This window comes from Danio rerio, chromosome 8 (assembly GCF_052040795.2).
Source record: "Danio rerio strain M-AB ecotype USA chromosome 8, GRCz13ab, whole genome shotgun sequence".
NCBI classification, from domain to species: Eukaryota; Metazoa; Chordata; class Actinopteri; order Cypriniformes; family Danionidae; genus Danio; species Danio rerio.
Window position 1 is genome coordinate 3,870,001 of NC_141028.1, and position 16,718 is coordinate 3,886,718.

The following is a 16,718-nucleotide window of genomic DNA, read 5'->3' on the forward strand; positions in this document are numbered from 1 at the left end:
TCGTGTTCTTCTCTGCGGACTTTATGCGGTGGAAAACATTCAGCGTTTTACTCCGTTACTGCCACCCACCGACGAAATGAAACAAATTAATATTGGCGTTAAAATTATTTTTTAGAAAATGTGCATTTATTATGTTCAAGTTTAATTTTCGCGTTTATTATATATATATTCATGCTTAATGTGTAGAGTATAAAAATGATAAAATCGTGTGTTTAATTTGTCATCCAGACTTTTATTTTGTTGTCGAAACGGAAGTCATTTTTAAGCACCGGCTGCTGCGGCTTGTTTGGGCTGCTAAAGGTGTTTCTAGTTTATATCAAAAGTTAGTGAGGGATTAAAACATTTTAATGCCCTCAAAATGCCTTCTGAAAACCTTCGGTGGGAAACGTTAGAAGCGCTGAAAAACTCTCCGAAGGGGAAACTCAAATACAGCCCAGACTGGGTGGAAAAAGGGGAGGTAAAATCGCTAACGTTTCTATTTTGACTTTTACGTTATAATGGTTTAATCGTTGCTATTAATAACAAAACAATGTTGTTTTCTGATCTGTATTACATATATATATATATATATATATATATATATATATATATATATATATATATATATATATATATGTATGTATTAATTACTGTTATTAAACCATCATATGTTTTATGTCATAATTGTCCTCTGATATGTGAGCTAACGTTACCTGACAAAAGTCTTGTCGTGAATCTCCGTTGTAAGGGCAGCAAATAATAACTTGACTTCTAACGTTAGTTGATCATTTGTAAAAGTGACAGATGGTGTTTTTTTTCTGATGAATAATCTGTTGAGCTGCATCCCAATCATCACAAATACTGCACAAGACCTATTGGAACCTGCATGAACCCACGACTATCATAGAAATCAGTCAAGTTTGGTGAAGGAAATTCATGGTTTGGGGTTACATTCAGTATAGGGGTGTGTGAGAGATCTGCAGAGTGGATGGCAACATCAACAGCCTGAGGTATCAAGACATTTGTGCTGCCCATTACATTACAAACCACAGGAGAGGGACAATTCTCCAGCAGGATAGCGCTCCTCATACTTCAGCCTCCATATCAAAGCTCCTGAAAGCAAAGAAGGTCAAGCTGCTCCAGGATTGGCCAGCCCAGTCATCAGACATGAACATTATTGATCATGTTTGGGGTGATTATGAAGGAGGCATTGAAGATGAATCCAAAGAGTATTGATGAACTCTGGGATTCCTGCTAGAACGCTTTCTTTGCCATTCCAGATAACTTTATTAATAAGTGATTTGAGTCACTGCAGAGATGAATGGAAGCAGTCCTCCAAGCTCATGACACAATATTCATTCTGTTTCCACTGCAGCAAAGTCAGACCTTACTGTCCTAATGAAATCATTAAAAATTAAGGCATGATCATATTTTATTGTGGTAAAATAGGCCTCATCTAGAGGCCTTTGCCTTTCTTAAAAGCCCCTTCTGATACCAAATGACCAACTAGAAGTCAAGTTTTTATTGGTTGTTCCTAAAACTTGGATGGACGGCAACACTTTTGTCAAGTATTGTATAGCATTACATGCATGTAAATATATGTTGTTATTTTTTTTTTATGGAACTAGTGAGTTATACTAACAATATTACCTATATTAAAAGGTAAAACTCAATTAATAAAGTTTGTAGCTTTACAATAATCTACTAAAGATTCAAAACTATATTAAAAAGCAAGAAAATATGAAGAAATTTGCCATTGTGACATTTTAGCTATTCAGTTGAAGACTGAACGAAACTTTTTGTAGTTCCTTGAAATTAATTGAATTACTTAAAGGTGTAGTTCACCCCAAAAAATGACAATTCTGACATCATTTACTGTATTCAACTTGCTCCAAACCCATTTGAAGAATGAAATTCATACATATTTTCAGCTGCTTAAGTCTGAAGCTGGGCTTAGATTTGCACACTCACACTTTCTAATTAATATTAAAATGTTTTTGCTTATTCATTCAATTTATTTCGGCTTAGTCCCTTTATTAATCAAGGGTGACCACAGTGGAATAAAAAGTAAAGTATAATTGCTAAAATAATAAAAAAATCTTGTTTATTTGAAATTTATTTGAAAAAAGTGCTCAGATTATATTTTATTATATTTTTAAATATTACAAATAAGTGAAACTTATTGGTTTGAAGCATAATGTCACAGTATAAAACCAATAAATGAGTATTTTCCGGCCAAATTGTGATCTTTATCTAGTCTTTTAATATGTATTCAAGGGATAATTTATTAATTCGTTAATTTATTTGTTAACACTCACACTTTCTAATTAATATTAAAATGTTTTTTTGCTTATTCATTCAATTTATTTCGGCTTAGTCCCTTTATTAATCAAGGGTGACCACAGTGGAATGAACCACCAGCATATGTTTTACACAGCGGATGCCCTTCCAGCTGCAACCCAGTAGTGGGAAACACCTATACACGCTCGCATGCGCACACATACACTACAGCCAATTTAGTTAATCAATTCAGCTATTGTGCATGTGTTTGACAGGGAGAACATGCAAACTCCACACAGAAATGTCAACTGGCCCAGCTGGGACACGAACCAGCGATCTTCTTGCTGTGAGGCGACAGTGCTAACCTCTGAGCTACTGTGTTGCCCTTTTTTTCTAATTCTAAAAAGAGAAATCATATTAGCAGCCAATGACTTTCAAAGTACAACATTGTTTACTGTCAATTAAATAGTCCAAATGTTGTTGTGAAGACATACTTGCATACCGATACAGACCGAATATTTAAAGTAGCGTGGTAAACACAACCTAGAGACACATTTTACAGACTGAAACCAACATTTAAAAAAATTATTTTAATTTCGTGGGACCTTTAAATGTCTTACTGGTAGACTCTTATTCCTCAATCGTGTGTATAATTTGTAAATGCAGGATGTTCTGGCCGGCTGTGTGGAGGTGCCCAGTCTGTCTCCTCTGTCAGGGCAGATCCTGAAGAGAATGAGTCCTCGAATGCTGCTCAAGAACTGCTCTCGATCCTCATCCGTCCGTGATACGAGTCCCGGTCTTTCTGAAGAAGCTGCCGTCTGCAGATCAGCTCCCATCAGCCCCCGACTGAAGCGTTCGTCCTGCTCTCTGCCTGCAGTCTCCATCCAAACTGAGGAGGAGGAGGAGAAGGAGAAGGAGGTGACCTTTCACTTGTAGTGGCCTTTGGAGGCACTTAAAATCAGTTGAAGTCAAAAGTATTGTGAAATTTAAAATATTTCCCAACAGATAGATATATTTTGTTCAACACATTTTTAAAATAATAGTTTTAATAACTAATTTCTGAGAACTTTTTATTTGGGTTATTTCATCCATGATGGGAGTAGATAATAATTTATGAGTTATTTTGTAAGACATTAGTTTTCAGCTTGAAGGTGACCTAGTATGCCCCTTTTTACAAGATGTAAAACAAGTCTCTAATTTGCCTAAAGAGTGTGTCTGAAGTATGTCTGAAGAAACCCGAAAGTATTGCCTGAGTCTCACAGGAATGTTGTGTGCTTGGCTGTATATCTTATCAGCGAAGAGAAAGCGACACAAATTTATAATTTCACCAACTTCCGAGTGACCCGAAGGTCCTTTCTGAATGAATGGTGAAAATAAAAAGTGACATCAGAGCTCATTTTCAGCTAAGATAAGGGAAATGGAGCTAGGTATTTAACGTTTACTTTCCCAAACACACGGTTTAGATGCCATTTATCAAACTCAAGCTAACGAACTGATTCTTTCACTATAGACTTGTGACCATACTGCATTTCGGTACTAAAATAAATTAAAAAAAGGTGATTTCCTGCTAACATTTAAGCTCTGTTGAACGCAACACCACTGATTTGCCATAGTATTCAACAGTGCTCAACAGAAATGACTGTGATTGGCCGTGAAGGTCATCAGTTCACCACACTTCACCGATGTTTACCAAGTGCAAACACAGATGAGCGATCTTTGAAGCTTTAAATGCTCCAGTATCCGAGTCTACCATCTAAACAGTGATTTTTAATTAAATGAATCTGATTAAGGTGTTGTAAATAAATAAATAAGTAAAATACAGAGAACCCAGTCCAGGAGAATTGAACAAGCAGAAGAATTTCTTTATTAAGACATGTTGGTTAATCTGCATCATAAAACGTCTTCAAGAAGTTCATGTGTCTGCAGAGCCTATTGGAGGTCTGCAGTCTGCGAGTTTTATCACAAGTCTGAATCAAGACAAAGATATCCTGTCTATGTGTTCTTAGGAGGAGGGAAGTTGGCTAAACAAAGCATGCAAGTTAAGCTTTGGAGTCAGCATGATAACTGTCATATAGGTGTTAGAAACCGGCCCAGCTACTGACCACACAAGTTAATCAACAAAAGAGTTTTTTTTTGGCCTGAAAGTATCACCCGAAGACAAAGGCAAGGTCGTTAATAGCCTGCCGGTAGCATTTGCATCACTTTGGCTTAAGGCTGATTTATACTTCTGCGTCAAACGCCGGCGTATGCTACGCCGCTGACGCATAGCTCTTCGCCGTGGCTGTCGGCGTCGCTGATGTGCACCTCTCAAAAAATGTAACTACACGTCGCAATGACCCATAGCACAAGCTCTGTGATTGGTCGGCTTGGTAGCGCTGACGAGTTTGGGCGGGACCGAGAGCCACGTGAATGGCGCAAGCCTGATGGAGCAATTGTTTACAAGTGTGGAGTCCCGTGAAGGAGCTCCGGATGGAAAGTTTTTTTTTGTGTTTACCTCATTTTTAAAGTCAGACATTTGTCATTATCAGATTTCTTCTTTCATTATACTCAACATTATATAAGTTAGAGTAGCTATACTGACACAGTAAACGTTTATTTTTACGCACAACGCTGTGTTAGCTACAAAAAAAAACAACAAATCAAATGCTTGTGGTAATCATAACCATAAGATGCGATTTGATCACTTAAGATGTGCGCACAGGCTTCACTTCCTAGTGCAGCTCACGTGTGATTTCCCGTCCGCAAATACATCATTACATGAAGACAGAAATGACATTTCTGGGTGAATTGTACCTTATAAATACAGTATGTGACACTTTTAACACCATTTGAAGGTGTCAATGTTGTGAATGACTGTACGACTCCTGCAACCACCTTTAAGCTTCTCTTCTGACCTTGAAAATATAATTGGCTGAATCATAGAAAAGCTGAATTAAGATCGTGTGTAGGGTCGAATCGAGATTGTGATCTTTTTTCGATTAATCGTACAGCTCTACTGTATGGGTAAAAAATTATGACATTGTAACTAGGTTAATTTCGATTTTAAATAATTTAAAATTTAAGAAAATATTAATTGAATATTTTGGCCTTTGTTCTTTGTGTGTTTGGGCTGGTTTTGAACAGTTTTTGGGCTGAAAAAAGTCAACTATATCTGGGAACAGAGTCTGAAACTGACCCTTTCAGGCTTTGATCCTAATTGTGACATCTTGGTGACTGTCGCTTTAAATTCTAATGAGATTGTGCTCTTTTCAAAAGAGGGTGGAGCTAGAAAGGCCTGCGTGTCAGCATAGTGGCAGACCACAGATGGTCACTAATCCGAGGGTTTGTTTGCTAAGAAAAATGTTTTAATTTCTATTTATTTATTTGTTAATTTGTTTATTTTTTGAGTTATTGCTGGTGATTTTGGAACCTATGTATGTGTTGGAACTTTAATGCAATTTTTTTCCCTCTTGTTTTATTAACATCAGAAAGCAGAAGTGGTTGCGGAGGCTCCTGCAGTGAGTCCTGAAGCATCGGTCAGTACTCCTCCGGCAGTCTCAGTCCTGTCTCCCAGAGCCACGCAGATCTCTGGTTGCATCCGCATGTGTGAACAGAAACACAAGGCCAAAGCCAAGGTACTATGATTTAATCAGTAACCCTGAGTGATTATTTCTTTTTTTTTGAGTACACAATTATTTTTAAAAGTGTGGCCCTGTCGCCTCACATCAAGAAGGTCGCTGGTTCGAGCCCAGCTGGGTCAGTTGGTGTTTATTTTTAGTTCATCTCTGTAAATACATTAACTAATGAAACCCATCATGAAGTGTGACCAGTTTTTGTTTTAGCAAAAAAGTTACTATATTTTTGATTAAACATCTGCATTTTTGGAAAACAGAGCACTTTTTTTCATAAACGCATGTGTGTTTTCTGTGTCAGATGGAGCTGAGTCTCAGACAGGAGCAGCAGGAGCGTCTGGTGGCCACCGTTGCCAACCATGAGTCCGAGCAGCTGAAGCGCTTCGAGGAGTTCATGGAGCTCAAGCAGAGGCAGGAGCACCAGAGTATTAGAGACACCAATGAAAAAGAGTATGTGACCTCCAAACTATTCATCCTTGGGTTACAATCATGTACAGAGTTTGTTTTAATCAATGTTTTGTGTCTGAAGGGCGCAGGAGAGTCTCGGCCGCCAGGAGAAGCTGAGAGAGGAACACAGGCACAGAATGAAAGTGAGTCTTTGAATAAATCATTCAGCATGAGTTCATTTAACTTAAAGTCCCCATGAACTTATAACAATGTTGTATAGATGTTAGTATCAGTTTGTTTGTCTATAATCACATTTAGAACATATAGGAGGGTGTCCCGCTGGGTCTTTACAGTTAAACTCCGGAGACCCGGTACCGGGTCCGTGATGTCATTGACTTTCGCTTTAGATTTAAAGGGCTAGCATTGCACCAGACCTCCGTAAGTGGTTTTGTTTGAAAGTGTAGAATCTATATTTTATGCACATTTGCATCACTTTGGTTTTTATTCTACTGTACAAAAGTTATTTACACTTAAATACACAGTATTTTGGATACCTGAGCTGGGTATTGAACATTGGTTTGTTTTCATATTTTTCATTAGACACATGTACAAGTTATAGCTCAAATGAAAGCTCTTGCCGGTGCTCATACGGTTCTAGCATTCCTTTTACTGAATTATATTCACATATCAAACAGTTGCCGCATGAATCGCAGCGTTTCCATAGCGCAGAAGTGAAAACAATACATTTATGATCAATAAGCAGCCCCAGATAGCACAGACAGCTGTCATCTCTCACCTTATGCTGTGCGCTTCAGGGCCATTCTCCTGTGTTTTTGAGGTGATGTGCATAAGTAATCCTTTAATGTGTCTGACGTGATCCAAACACAGTGAATTATGTTTGATCAAACAAAAGAATAGTGAAATATGAAAACAATGATCGATCCCTGTGGCTTGTACAGCACCTCTCATCAGTTGGAATACAATAACTTTTGCATAGATTATGGTGGAGACATTTTTCTTTTTTCCTATGATTACAGACATGTGCAGGAAACACCTAAATTAATTACAGCACGCTAGACCACACACAACCTAAAAGGTACACTTTCAAATGTGAGTTTATGAAAAAAAAATACAAAAAGCGCCTCTTTTTTTAGGTGTTTATTATAACACAGACAACATATACAGATATTTTAAAAACTTTAGATAGTGTTTTATGAAAATTCAAAGGGATTTCTTTAAAATGAGACCAATTTTTTGCATTTAATCCTCTGCATCTGGATTTGGGAAGCTTTTAAAGTTGGGTAGACAAAATCCATGCAGAAATCCAAAAATAACAGCAGAGTTTAATTGGTTAAAAGTTGATAAATCAATTATGAGAAAATTAAGGAATTTAAAGGAATTAAAAAGTCTTGATCGTGTTTTTATGAGGTCTTAAATTTTGTTTAAGTGATGTTCAATGTGTTTGACTCCAAAAAAGCACATATATATCCCCCCTCCCCCCCTCCCCCCCTAATATTAACAACGGCGTGCTCGATCAACACTATTGGTTCGGGCCTGGGCGCATCCGGCCAAGCTCCTTCGTCCGGGTGAAGCCACGTAATTTGCTACAAGCAAAGGAAGATGATGTGACCCTCTCCACATGTAGAGAAACCATAGAGCAAAACAGATAGCAAAATGGAAAAAATGCAAGTTTGCGAACTCCTTGTTGGAGAAAGACGAGTTTAAGCAGTGGCTGAGGTCTGTCGCTGAAAACAGCCGCGTAATTTATTCTTTCAAGCTTTGCTTCTTCCGAGCTTATCTGAGTTCTGTTGCACGGTTGTGCTGTATTAATTCATTTAACTACAACTGTTTATTAAATTAATGGTTTGATACTGATTAGAACTTGAAGTGGCGATGAGGTCTTAAAATATTCCAAGAAGGTCTTTAAAAAGGTATTGAAATTACCTTTGGGATTCCTGCATATACCCTGATATAAACATTCAAAGTTTGCAGTTTGTCATTTCCACCTAAAGGGATCAATTATTTGATCCATAACCCCTAATTCAGTGTGCCTCACACAGGTGAGTGGGCTTGACAAACCACCTGTAGAAAACACTTATTTATCTCTGATACTTTACCCGACACTTGCACCTGTATTGCACATTTGCACTAGACACTTCTCTAACAGCACAAAAATATGTTATAATTTATAAAGTGAGCTTTACACAGTTGAGTGGGCTCAGAGCTTAAATTTTGCCGGAACACTCCGGATCCAGCACCTCTGAAATCTGATCTGGCACTTAATTTTACCAATCCCCCTCCTCAACCGCCCCCCTCCCCCGTCCACTGTTAACTTTCACTTTTTTCTATTTCATCATACCTTGGATGACTAGGGTCGCGCAGATTTCTCTGCCTTTGCCATGTATCTTTCCTCTAACGTTAACTCTGTCTTGTCTTTGAGGTGCCGAACTCTGCTGGCGAGAGAGGCAGAGTGCATTCACTCTGCTCCGCACTCAACTACAGTTTTTTTAATAACCAAACGTCTCCGCGTTGTGCGACACGACGCATCAATGAAATTCGTTGCCACCGCTTTTAGTAATCAATTTGAATCGATTTAATCGATTCGTTGTTGCAACCCTACTAAACATTTGAGTCTTTAATCTAGTTTTGTAATGTAAATGTAAATTTAATGTGTATTTATATAGCGCATTTATTGTGTATGGCCATACACCCAAAGCGCTTCACAATCATGAGGGGGGTCTCTCCACACCACCACCAGTGTGCAGCATCCACTTGGATGATGCGACGGCTGCCACAGGACAACGGCGCCAGTGCGCTCACCACACACCAGCTATTGGTGGAGTGGAGGGACAGTGATAGAGCCAATTCGGTGGAAGGGGATGATTGGGAGGCCATGATCGTAAGGGCCGATAGAGGGACTTTGGCCAGGACACCGGGGTTACACCCCTGCTCTTTCATGAGAAGTGCCTTGGGATTTTTAATGACCACAGAGAGTCAGGACCTCGGTTTAACGTCTCATCCGAAAGACGAAAAGTTCCGAAAGTTTTGAACTGAGAGAGTGTGTCTGAGCTTCGCACATTATCAGGAAGGCTAGTCCGGAGTTTATAAATGAACAGGATCAACGTCCTTTAGTAGACTTTGCTATTATGGGTACTACAAGAAGAGTTTTGAGATCTTAAAGATTATGCTTATGGTAACTAATAACTAGGCCCACACGGAATCTGCGCGCGCAGAATTTCGCAGATTTCTGCCAATATTTAGCACATTATTAATTCAGTTTATTTACTTGAGTAAATGTGTAAATCTGAATTAAGTCATTTTTTATTCAGTAATTTATCACTTTTTATTTAATATATTAAGGTGTAAGTTATGATACTCTGCTGGATACTCCCAAAATAATTCCGCAGAAATCCGCAGATTTTTACCAAAATTCTGCGCAGAAATAGCAAAAAACGTCCGCAAATTCCGTCTGGCCCTACTAATAACCTTACCTTTTCTGATTTTGATTGTAATACATTAATGTGCACCTTTTGTAAAGCTTCTTGAAACAATTATTCTGAAAAGCGCTACTCAAACTTGAATTGACTGGGTCATATGCACAGCTAGTGTTTTATTAGCCAAAGATAAATGTCTGGGGAAATGCGACTGTTTTCAATTTCATAAGGTTTCTTTTTTTGGGTTGATGTTGTAATGTAATTAAAATACAATTAGTTAAATAAACCTAAGCATTCATATAGGTATTCAAGCGTAAAACGAGATGAAAGACATCAGGAACAGCGCCATCAGAATCAGCAGGCGAGCGCAGAAACTGCATTGAACATACTGTGGTAAAATAAATGTTCATATTTTAAAGGGCCATGAAACCCCCTCGTTTCAGCAGGGTGTTATTGCACTTCTACTTTGGATAAAGTAAGAAAAGTGGGCGTGTCCAGCTCTGTTTAGGGGGGAGTGTCGGAGGAAGAAAAGAGGCATGGTGTGGGAGTGTCTATTTGGGCGCGCTAACTTCCAGAGTCAAAACACACACACACACACACACACACGGGACAAAGTGACTGTGTTTACATGGACATCTGTAGTCGAATTATTTGCCAAATTATTAAATGGTGGACTTTAACTGCAGTTTGGCTCTTTCATTCAGGAAATTCATTCATGCCCCTCCCGACAAACGAGATATTTGATTCGAGGCGCTGCTCTAAGCGTGTATTTTTCATGCAATGTTTGATACCGCACGGCGAATGAGAGAAAAAAACCCAGCATTTCCCGGAAACTTAGATGCACTCGGCAGATAGCGTCAGAAAGCCGCATGTGTTATTCCGGTCACAAAATGCGGTGAAAATCCTACACGAGGTTAATGTTTGGTTGTGGTGCTAACATGTTTACACTCAGTGCAATAGTTAACTTAGTTCGATATGAACAAACTGAATATACAAAGAGCACCGGTCGCTCACTTACCAAATCTGTAGAGACAGGACAATCAGCAGCAACTAGAGCCGCGTCTTTATTAAGAGGAGACTACAAGCGAATCCGGATCTCAGCGTTTGCAGATGAGAACAGCTCTCAGGTAAACAATAATCCTCCTTACACACGTAAGTTATTGTTGTCGAGCGTCGCGTACACTGTTAATCCACACGTGACTCCAGCTGCGCTCTCACAGAGAGAAAATGAAAACAAAACTTAACGGCAGCAAACTATAAAAGCAACACTTCACGCTTGTTTTGTCAACACAACGTGGCGTCTCTGTCGTCTAAACACTGTCAGTAATGAATATTAATGAAGTTGCACAATAGAGCGCGCTGATTGGTTTGAACCAAGCCTTACTCATGCATTAATGCAACACACTGTAAGATGTAATAAGACACACTCTGGCACAGACGTCCAGTCTGCACACTGGAATACACGCTATTATGTCATGACCGTGACGCAGCTTCAAAAATTTGTTTCAAACGGAAGTACGAATTTGCTTGAAATAATACAAAAACAACCAATTTACACTTTTTAGTGAAATATAGGTGTCCTAATAGTGTTTTTAGCAGTGTGGGAAACAAATACGACTGTCAACAGCTCAAAAAATGTGTTTTGGTGTTTCGTGACCCTTTAAAGAAATGCCGGGGAAAAATGGAATTTAATGCAGTGATTCTTGTCCGGTCTGAGACCCACTTTATATCGCATATCAATCAGGCAGTGAAGATCACAGATTTTTAAAGAAATCAAATCTTAAACGTGGGGATTTTGTAGTGGCATGACAGTTCACCGGAAGCGATTGGGCCGCCTGACTGAAAATAAATAGTCATATACCACATTGAATTGTTTTGTGTGAGCAGATCCTGAACCTGCGTCTGCGTGAGATGGAGCAGCAGCGTCTGCGGGAGGTGGAGCTGGAGCGCCAGCGGCAGGTGGAGGGCAGAGAGCGGCACAGAGCCATTAATGCCATCCAGGAGGAGGTTCTGCAGCTCAACCGGCTCCTGCAGCCGCAGCAGAGCACACATGCGGAGGTGGAGCACGCGCCGTACATCACACGGGGCAACCAGCTCTGCTCACAGCTGTCTGAGGTGGTGCCGGCTGCAGCAGACGTGAGTCCACTTCTGACCAAGACAAAAATCTCATGTCTTCTCATGTCCTGATAATGACAAACAGTTAAAGACAAAATCATTCCCCCTTTTGTTGATTTATACAGTTTTTAATAATGCTTAATGAGATTTTAAAGCATAATAGTATAACTAATTACTAATAGTCTTTGCCATGATAGTTCATTTGCAAGACACTAGTATTCAGTTTAAAGGGCACCTATTATGCAACAGTCACATTTATAAAATTACATATTTAACCTGAAAACATTGTGCAATTCTGAGTGTGCCTCACACAGGTGAGTGGGCTTGACAAACCACCTGTAGAAACAATCTTTCGTCTCTCTGACACTTTTACACACACTTGCACCAGTTTTTGCACATTTGCACCAACACTTTCTTACAATCACTTCCTATCAAAAGATAATTGTGCATTAAGGATGTGTGCCTCACACGGGTGAGTAGGCTTGACAAACCACTTGTAGAAAAAAAATACTAACTAAAAAATAAAACTAACGCTTAATTCTCTGAGCACAAGCGATTCTTTTGTATACTTAGCACTTGTTCTGTTTATTGCCTCTTGTTGAATCACTGAATGCCTCATAAATTGTAAGGTACTTTGCACAAAATTGTCTACTAAATAAAAGAAATATTAATAAATGAGGAAATATTAGTAAAAAAAAAAATTTTCACAGGAGTGCAAAATATTTTACTTTTAACTAGGGCTGTCAGAATTAGCCCGTTAACACACGTGATTAATTTGAAATATTTAATGTGTTTAAAAAAAATAACGCAAATAACACAGTTGTAGTTTTTTTTATTTCCTGTTGTGGCCGACGTGTGTTCAGGGACGGTGCGTCCTTAGATGTGACCTAGGCGGCCGCCTTGGGCAGCAGAATGGTGAGCGTACCTCCCGGTCACTTTTTCACTTTTGGATTGAGGGCGGTGTGATTGCCGTTTGCCTAGAGCGCCAGTTCAGCTTGCTCCGGCCCTGCGTGTGTTTAACGTGCAAAGAAATTTGGATAAGACCAAGGACGCGCTTTTAGAAGGAAAGTTTCAGTATAAAACAATTAATGTTGCATCACCAGGCTATCCTGCGTTTCCTCCAGAGTTTCCTGCAATTTCGGATGTTTCAGGATCTTTAGACTTTAACTGCAGTTCAGCAGTTTACTCTCATTCAGCATATTTTCATTCAGGATGTTTTAATGTCATTTGAAAACGCATGGCTAACGGAAAGAAAAACCTCCGCATTTCAGGATTCGCGTGATCCTTTAAGGTAATCAAAAATCGCTGCTTACATGGTAGACTCTTAATCAGTATTATCTTAGTTGTAAAAGTGGAGTGTTGGTGTCCATGTAAATGTACTCAGTGAAAGTGCCGGATGATGTCGCGAGCTGTCAAAGACTGCCCTATTCGTCTGCCTTTAAGCTGCTTCCATGCACCCTCAAATGTTTCATTAAGTTTGACGTGTTTCCCCCCTACACGCAACTTTTGTAAAGTGACTGCTTTATGTTGCTGTCAGAATTCTTGCTTTTAAAATACAGCCGTACTTTAGAGCGCTTAGTTTAAGCAAATTTGATAAAAGCGATCATGCATGTTGATAAATCTGAAGGGATCCCTCGCTCACTGGGTGCGATGTACTGCGCGCGTTGTGTATGTAGGCGTGCGTGCGTGCGTGTGTAGTCCACTTAGAATCCAACATGGAAATCATGTTTGTTATTGGCATTGGTTGTTTGTTTTGAAATTCAAATGGCACTTACATGCCTGTTTTTTTTTCTGTAATAAATAAGGCATTTCATGATTAATCGTGATTACGTTAGTTACATTTTGTGAATTATCATGATTAATTACAAAAAAGTGTGATTAATTACATACATTTTTTTTATCATTTGATAGCCCTACTTTTAACTCTATCACCAAATAGTGCCTTTTTTAAATTTAACCAAATACTAATTAAAATACACTGTCTCTCTCTTTAATACACTCTCTCTCAAGTGCAAAGCACAGTTGAATGCCAAAGCATTTTAGAAATGTATGAAGTATGTAATATATTGACATCATCGAATTAATAAAATAATCAGCAACTGAGAAATAAATGACAGAAAAAGGAATAAAAACGGACAATATCTCTTAAGATAATACATGTTAAATCAGGCAAATGTGTTGGTTAACTATTACTAATGGTGTACATATATTTTGCAGCCAGTTTAGACTATTTTTTTTTGTCCTCTCCCTGTATATAGTAAAGTCTTTCTCAGTCATTTCGATTAAAGAATGAAATATTTCTTTCATTCAGGCTGCTGTCAGCTGCGAAGCCAAGCAAAAGTAGGGTTAAGTAAAAAAGTAATGCAAAAGCGCATACGAGGGGCTATGCAGTGGTTAGTGCTGTCGCCTTACAGCAAGTAGCTGGTTTGAGCCTCGGCTGGGTCAGTTGGCGTTTCTGTGTGGAGTTTGCATGTTCTCTCTGCATTCACGTGGATTTTCTCTGGGTGCTCCGGTTTCCCTCACAGTCCAAAGACATGCGCTTTAGGGGAATTGGGTAGGCTAAATTGTCCGTAGTGTATGAGTGAGAATAAGTGTGTATGCATGTTTCCCAGAGATGGGTTGCAGCTGGAAGGGCATCCGCTGTGTGAAACAATCAATTCAATTCAGCTTTATTTGTATAGCACTTTTACAATGTAGATTGTGTCAAAGCAGCTTCACATAGAAGATCATAGTAAATTGAAAAAGTGTAGTCCAGTTTTGAGAGTTTAAGTTCATTTTAGTTCAGTTCAGTGTGGTTTAATATTCACTACTGAGAGTTCAAACACTGAAGAGCAAATCCATCGATGTGTAGCTCTACAGATCCCGAACCATGCAAGCCAGTGGAGACATGGGTGAGGAAAAAAATTCACCAATTGGCTAAAGTGAAAAATGAAAAAATCTTGAGAGAAACCAGTCTTAGTTGGGCACGACCATTTCTCCTATGGCCACACGTCTTGTGCAGAGCTGCAGTCTAGGCGCCGGAGGCTGGAGAATACTGGATGTCTGTGAAGACTCGTCTGTCCCTGGAGTGTCACAGGAATCAGTCTCATGCTCTCCACTCCTCCGTGACCACCACAACAGCTGCTCAGTATACGGCCTGGTCCAGGATTATGGAAACCTTGGGATCATCTCGTTGCTGGTCTTGAATCGAATCAGTGGAGCTGCATAGTCTGAGGGCCTCGGGATGAGTATCCGCAGGTGGAAATAGAGAATAAAGAGAATAATTAGCGTAGCTGCTGTTTATAGAGTAAATAAACAAGATGCAGAAACCTATGTGGAGCACATTCATGTATCATACTGCTAAGTGATGCACTGAGTGTATGCTTTACTAAAAAGATCTCTTTAATCTGGTTTTGAACTGCGAGAGTTTGTCTTAGCCTCGGACATTATCAGGAAGGCTATTCCATAGTTTAGGAGCCATAAATGAGAAGGCTTGACCTCCTTTAGCTGTTTTAGGTACTACCAGAAGCCCTGAGTTTTAAGATCTTAAAGCGTGGGTTTGATTGTATCGAGACAGAAGGTTGGTTAGATAAACAGGAGTTAGATTATTTAAAGCTTTATAGGTAAGAAGCAATATTTTAAATTCAATACGAAACTAACAGGCAGCCAGTGTAAGGAGGATAACATTGGGGTGATATGATCATATTTTCTAGACCTGGTAAGAACTCTGGCTGCTGCATTTTGTACTAGCTGAAGTTTAATAGAGGATGCTGGGCAGCCAGCAAACAGAGCATCACAGTAATCCAGCCTAGAAGTCATAAAAGCATGGACTGGAAAAACATGTGCTGGATAAGTTGGCGGTTCATTGGGTCTGTGAGATTACCTGTGGGAGTGTTGACAAGTCTTGCACACACAGAATGAAACGGGTAAATGAGAGAAGATTTTCCTATACTTAATCGATCACAGATGTTTGGTTATATTGGGCGGATACAACAAAGTGTAAAAGAAAAAAAAAGTGAACCCTAGATATACTTGAGCGGCCGTTAATATACCTGGACGGCCTGTCTAAGGCCCCGTTTACACTAATGCATTTTAGTTTGAAAATGCATAAGTTTTGCTACGGTTACGCCAACCGTCCACACTACGCCGGAGTTCTTGAGCGCTGAAAACGGAGCGTTTCGAAAACGCTGGAGAGGCCGTTTTCATACTGAAACGCTGCTGCTCCGTCTCAGTGTGGATGAGCAAAAACTGAGACATCTGAAAACGGAGGCAGGGCTGCTGACATTCACCTCTCTGATTGGGGCTTTTTCCTGAATATTAAGTAGCCTAACACACACAGTTGAGTCCTGCATCTTCTCCGTGTAAGTTCACACTTCGCAAGTTTGATCAAGGCTGCATCTCTTCTTTTCAGTTTGATATGGAAAACAGACTATACCGAGGACACGGGTAAATCTTCAAAGGGAACAGTGCACTTTATAACTTCATTCACATCACCCTGGCTACAATGTTTCACTTTCTCAACAATAAAATGTACACATGATATAAGGAACTGCCTATTTTCATTTTATTATTAGCAACTTAACAGACAGCAGAAATGTTGAGGCGTCGTGCTGCATTTATGAGCGTCATCTTCACTGTGTGGATATTTATAACAAAACGGAGCCGATAACAACTGTCTCCTTTCAATTTCAGTGAAAATACGAAACACACCCTCTCTTTTGCTGAATATCAGTTTTAATAATCGATAATGGCCATTATAAAAGTATAACATACAATAAGTTTATACATTATAGGAAATAAAGGCAAGCGATCAGTCAATATACAGAATGTAGGCTACGTAGTTACATTAATCATTAACTTATCTTTGCGCTTAGCCAAAACACGTTACCTGAGAACAAGTAATAGATTCCAATGACCAAAGTCAGGGAATATG

General features: G+C 39.3%; 2 protein-coding genes across 4 annotated transcripts in view; one reads left to right on the forward strand and one right to left on the reverse strand.

Annotated features, from left to right (window-relative positions):
• Positions 1-60, reverse strand: part of si:ch211-51h9.6 — a 7,007-nt gene extending 6,947 nt beyond the window's left edge. The window contains exon 1 of the mRNA NM_001123264.1: positions 1-60. This exon is cut by the window's left edge and continues 29 nt beyond it. The gene's annotated coding sequence lies outside the window, so the exon portion shown is untranslated.
• Positions 61-219: 159 nt separating this feature from the next.
• Positions 220-16,718, forward strand: part of gle1 (GLE1 RNA export mediator) — a 31,293-nt gene continuing 14,794 nt past the window's right edge. For 2 of the 3 annotated variants that reach the window (XR_015497011.1, XM_087263171.1), the window contains exons 1-6: positions 220-457; positions 2,926-3,177; positions 5,727-5,873; positions 6,172-6,320; positions 6,400-6,460; positions 11,579-11,827. Coding sequence is in view for 2 of the 3 variants with exons in the window: in XM_087263171.1 (XP_087119297.1) it covers positions 359-457; positions 2,926-3,177; positions 5,727-5,873; positions 6,172-6,320; positions 6,400-6,460; positions 11,579-11,827 (957 nt within the window). In the remaining variant the exon portion in view is untranslated. The remainder of the gene's footprint in view (positions 458-2,925; positions 3,178-5,726; positions 5,874-6,171; positions 6,321-6,399; positions 6,461-11,578; positions 11,828-16,718) is intronic. The other variant, NM_001003885.2, reaches the window with a different exon arrangement.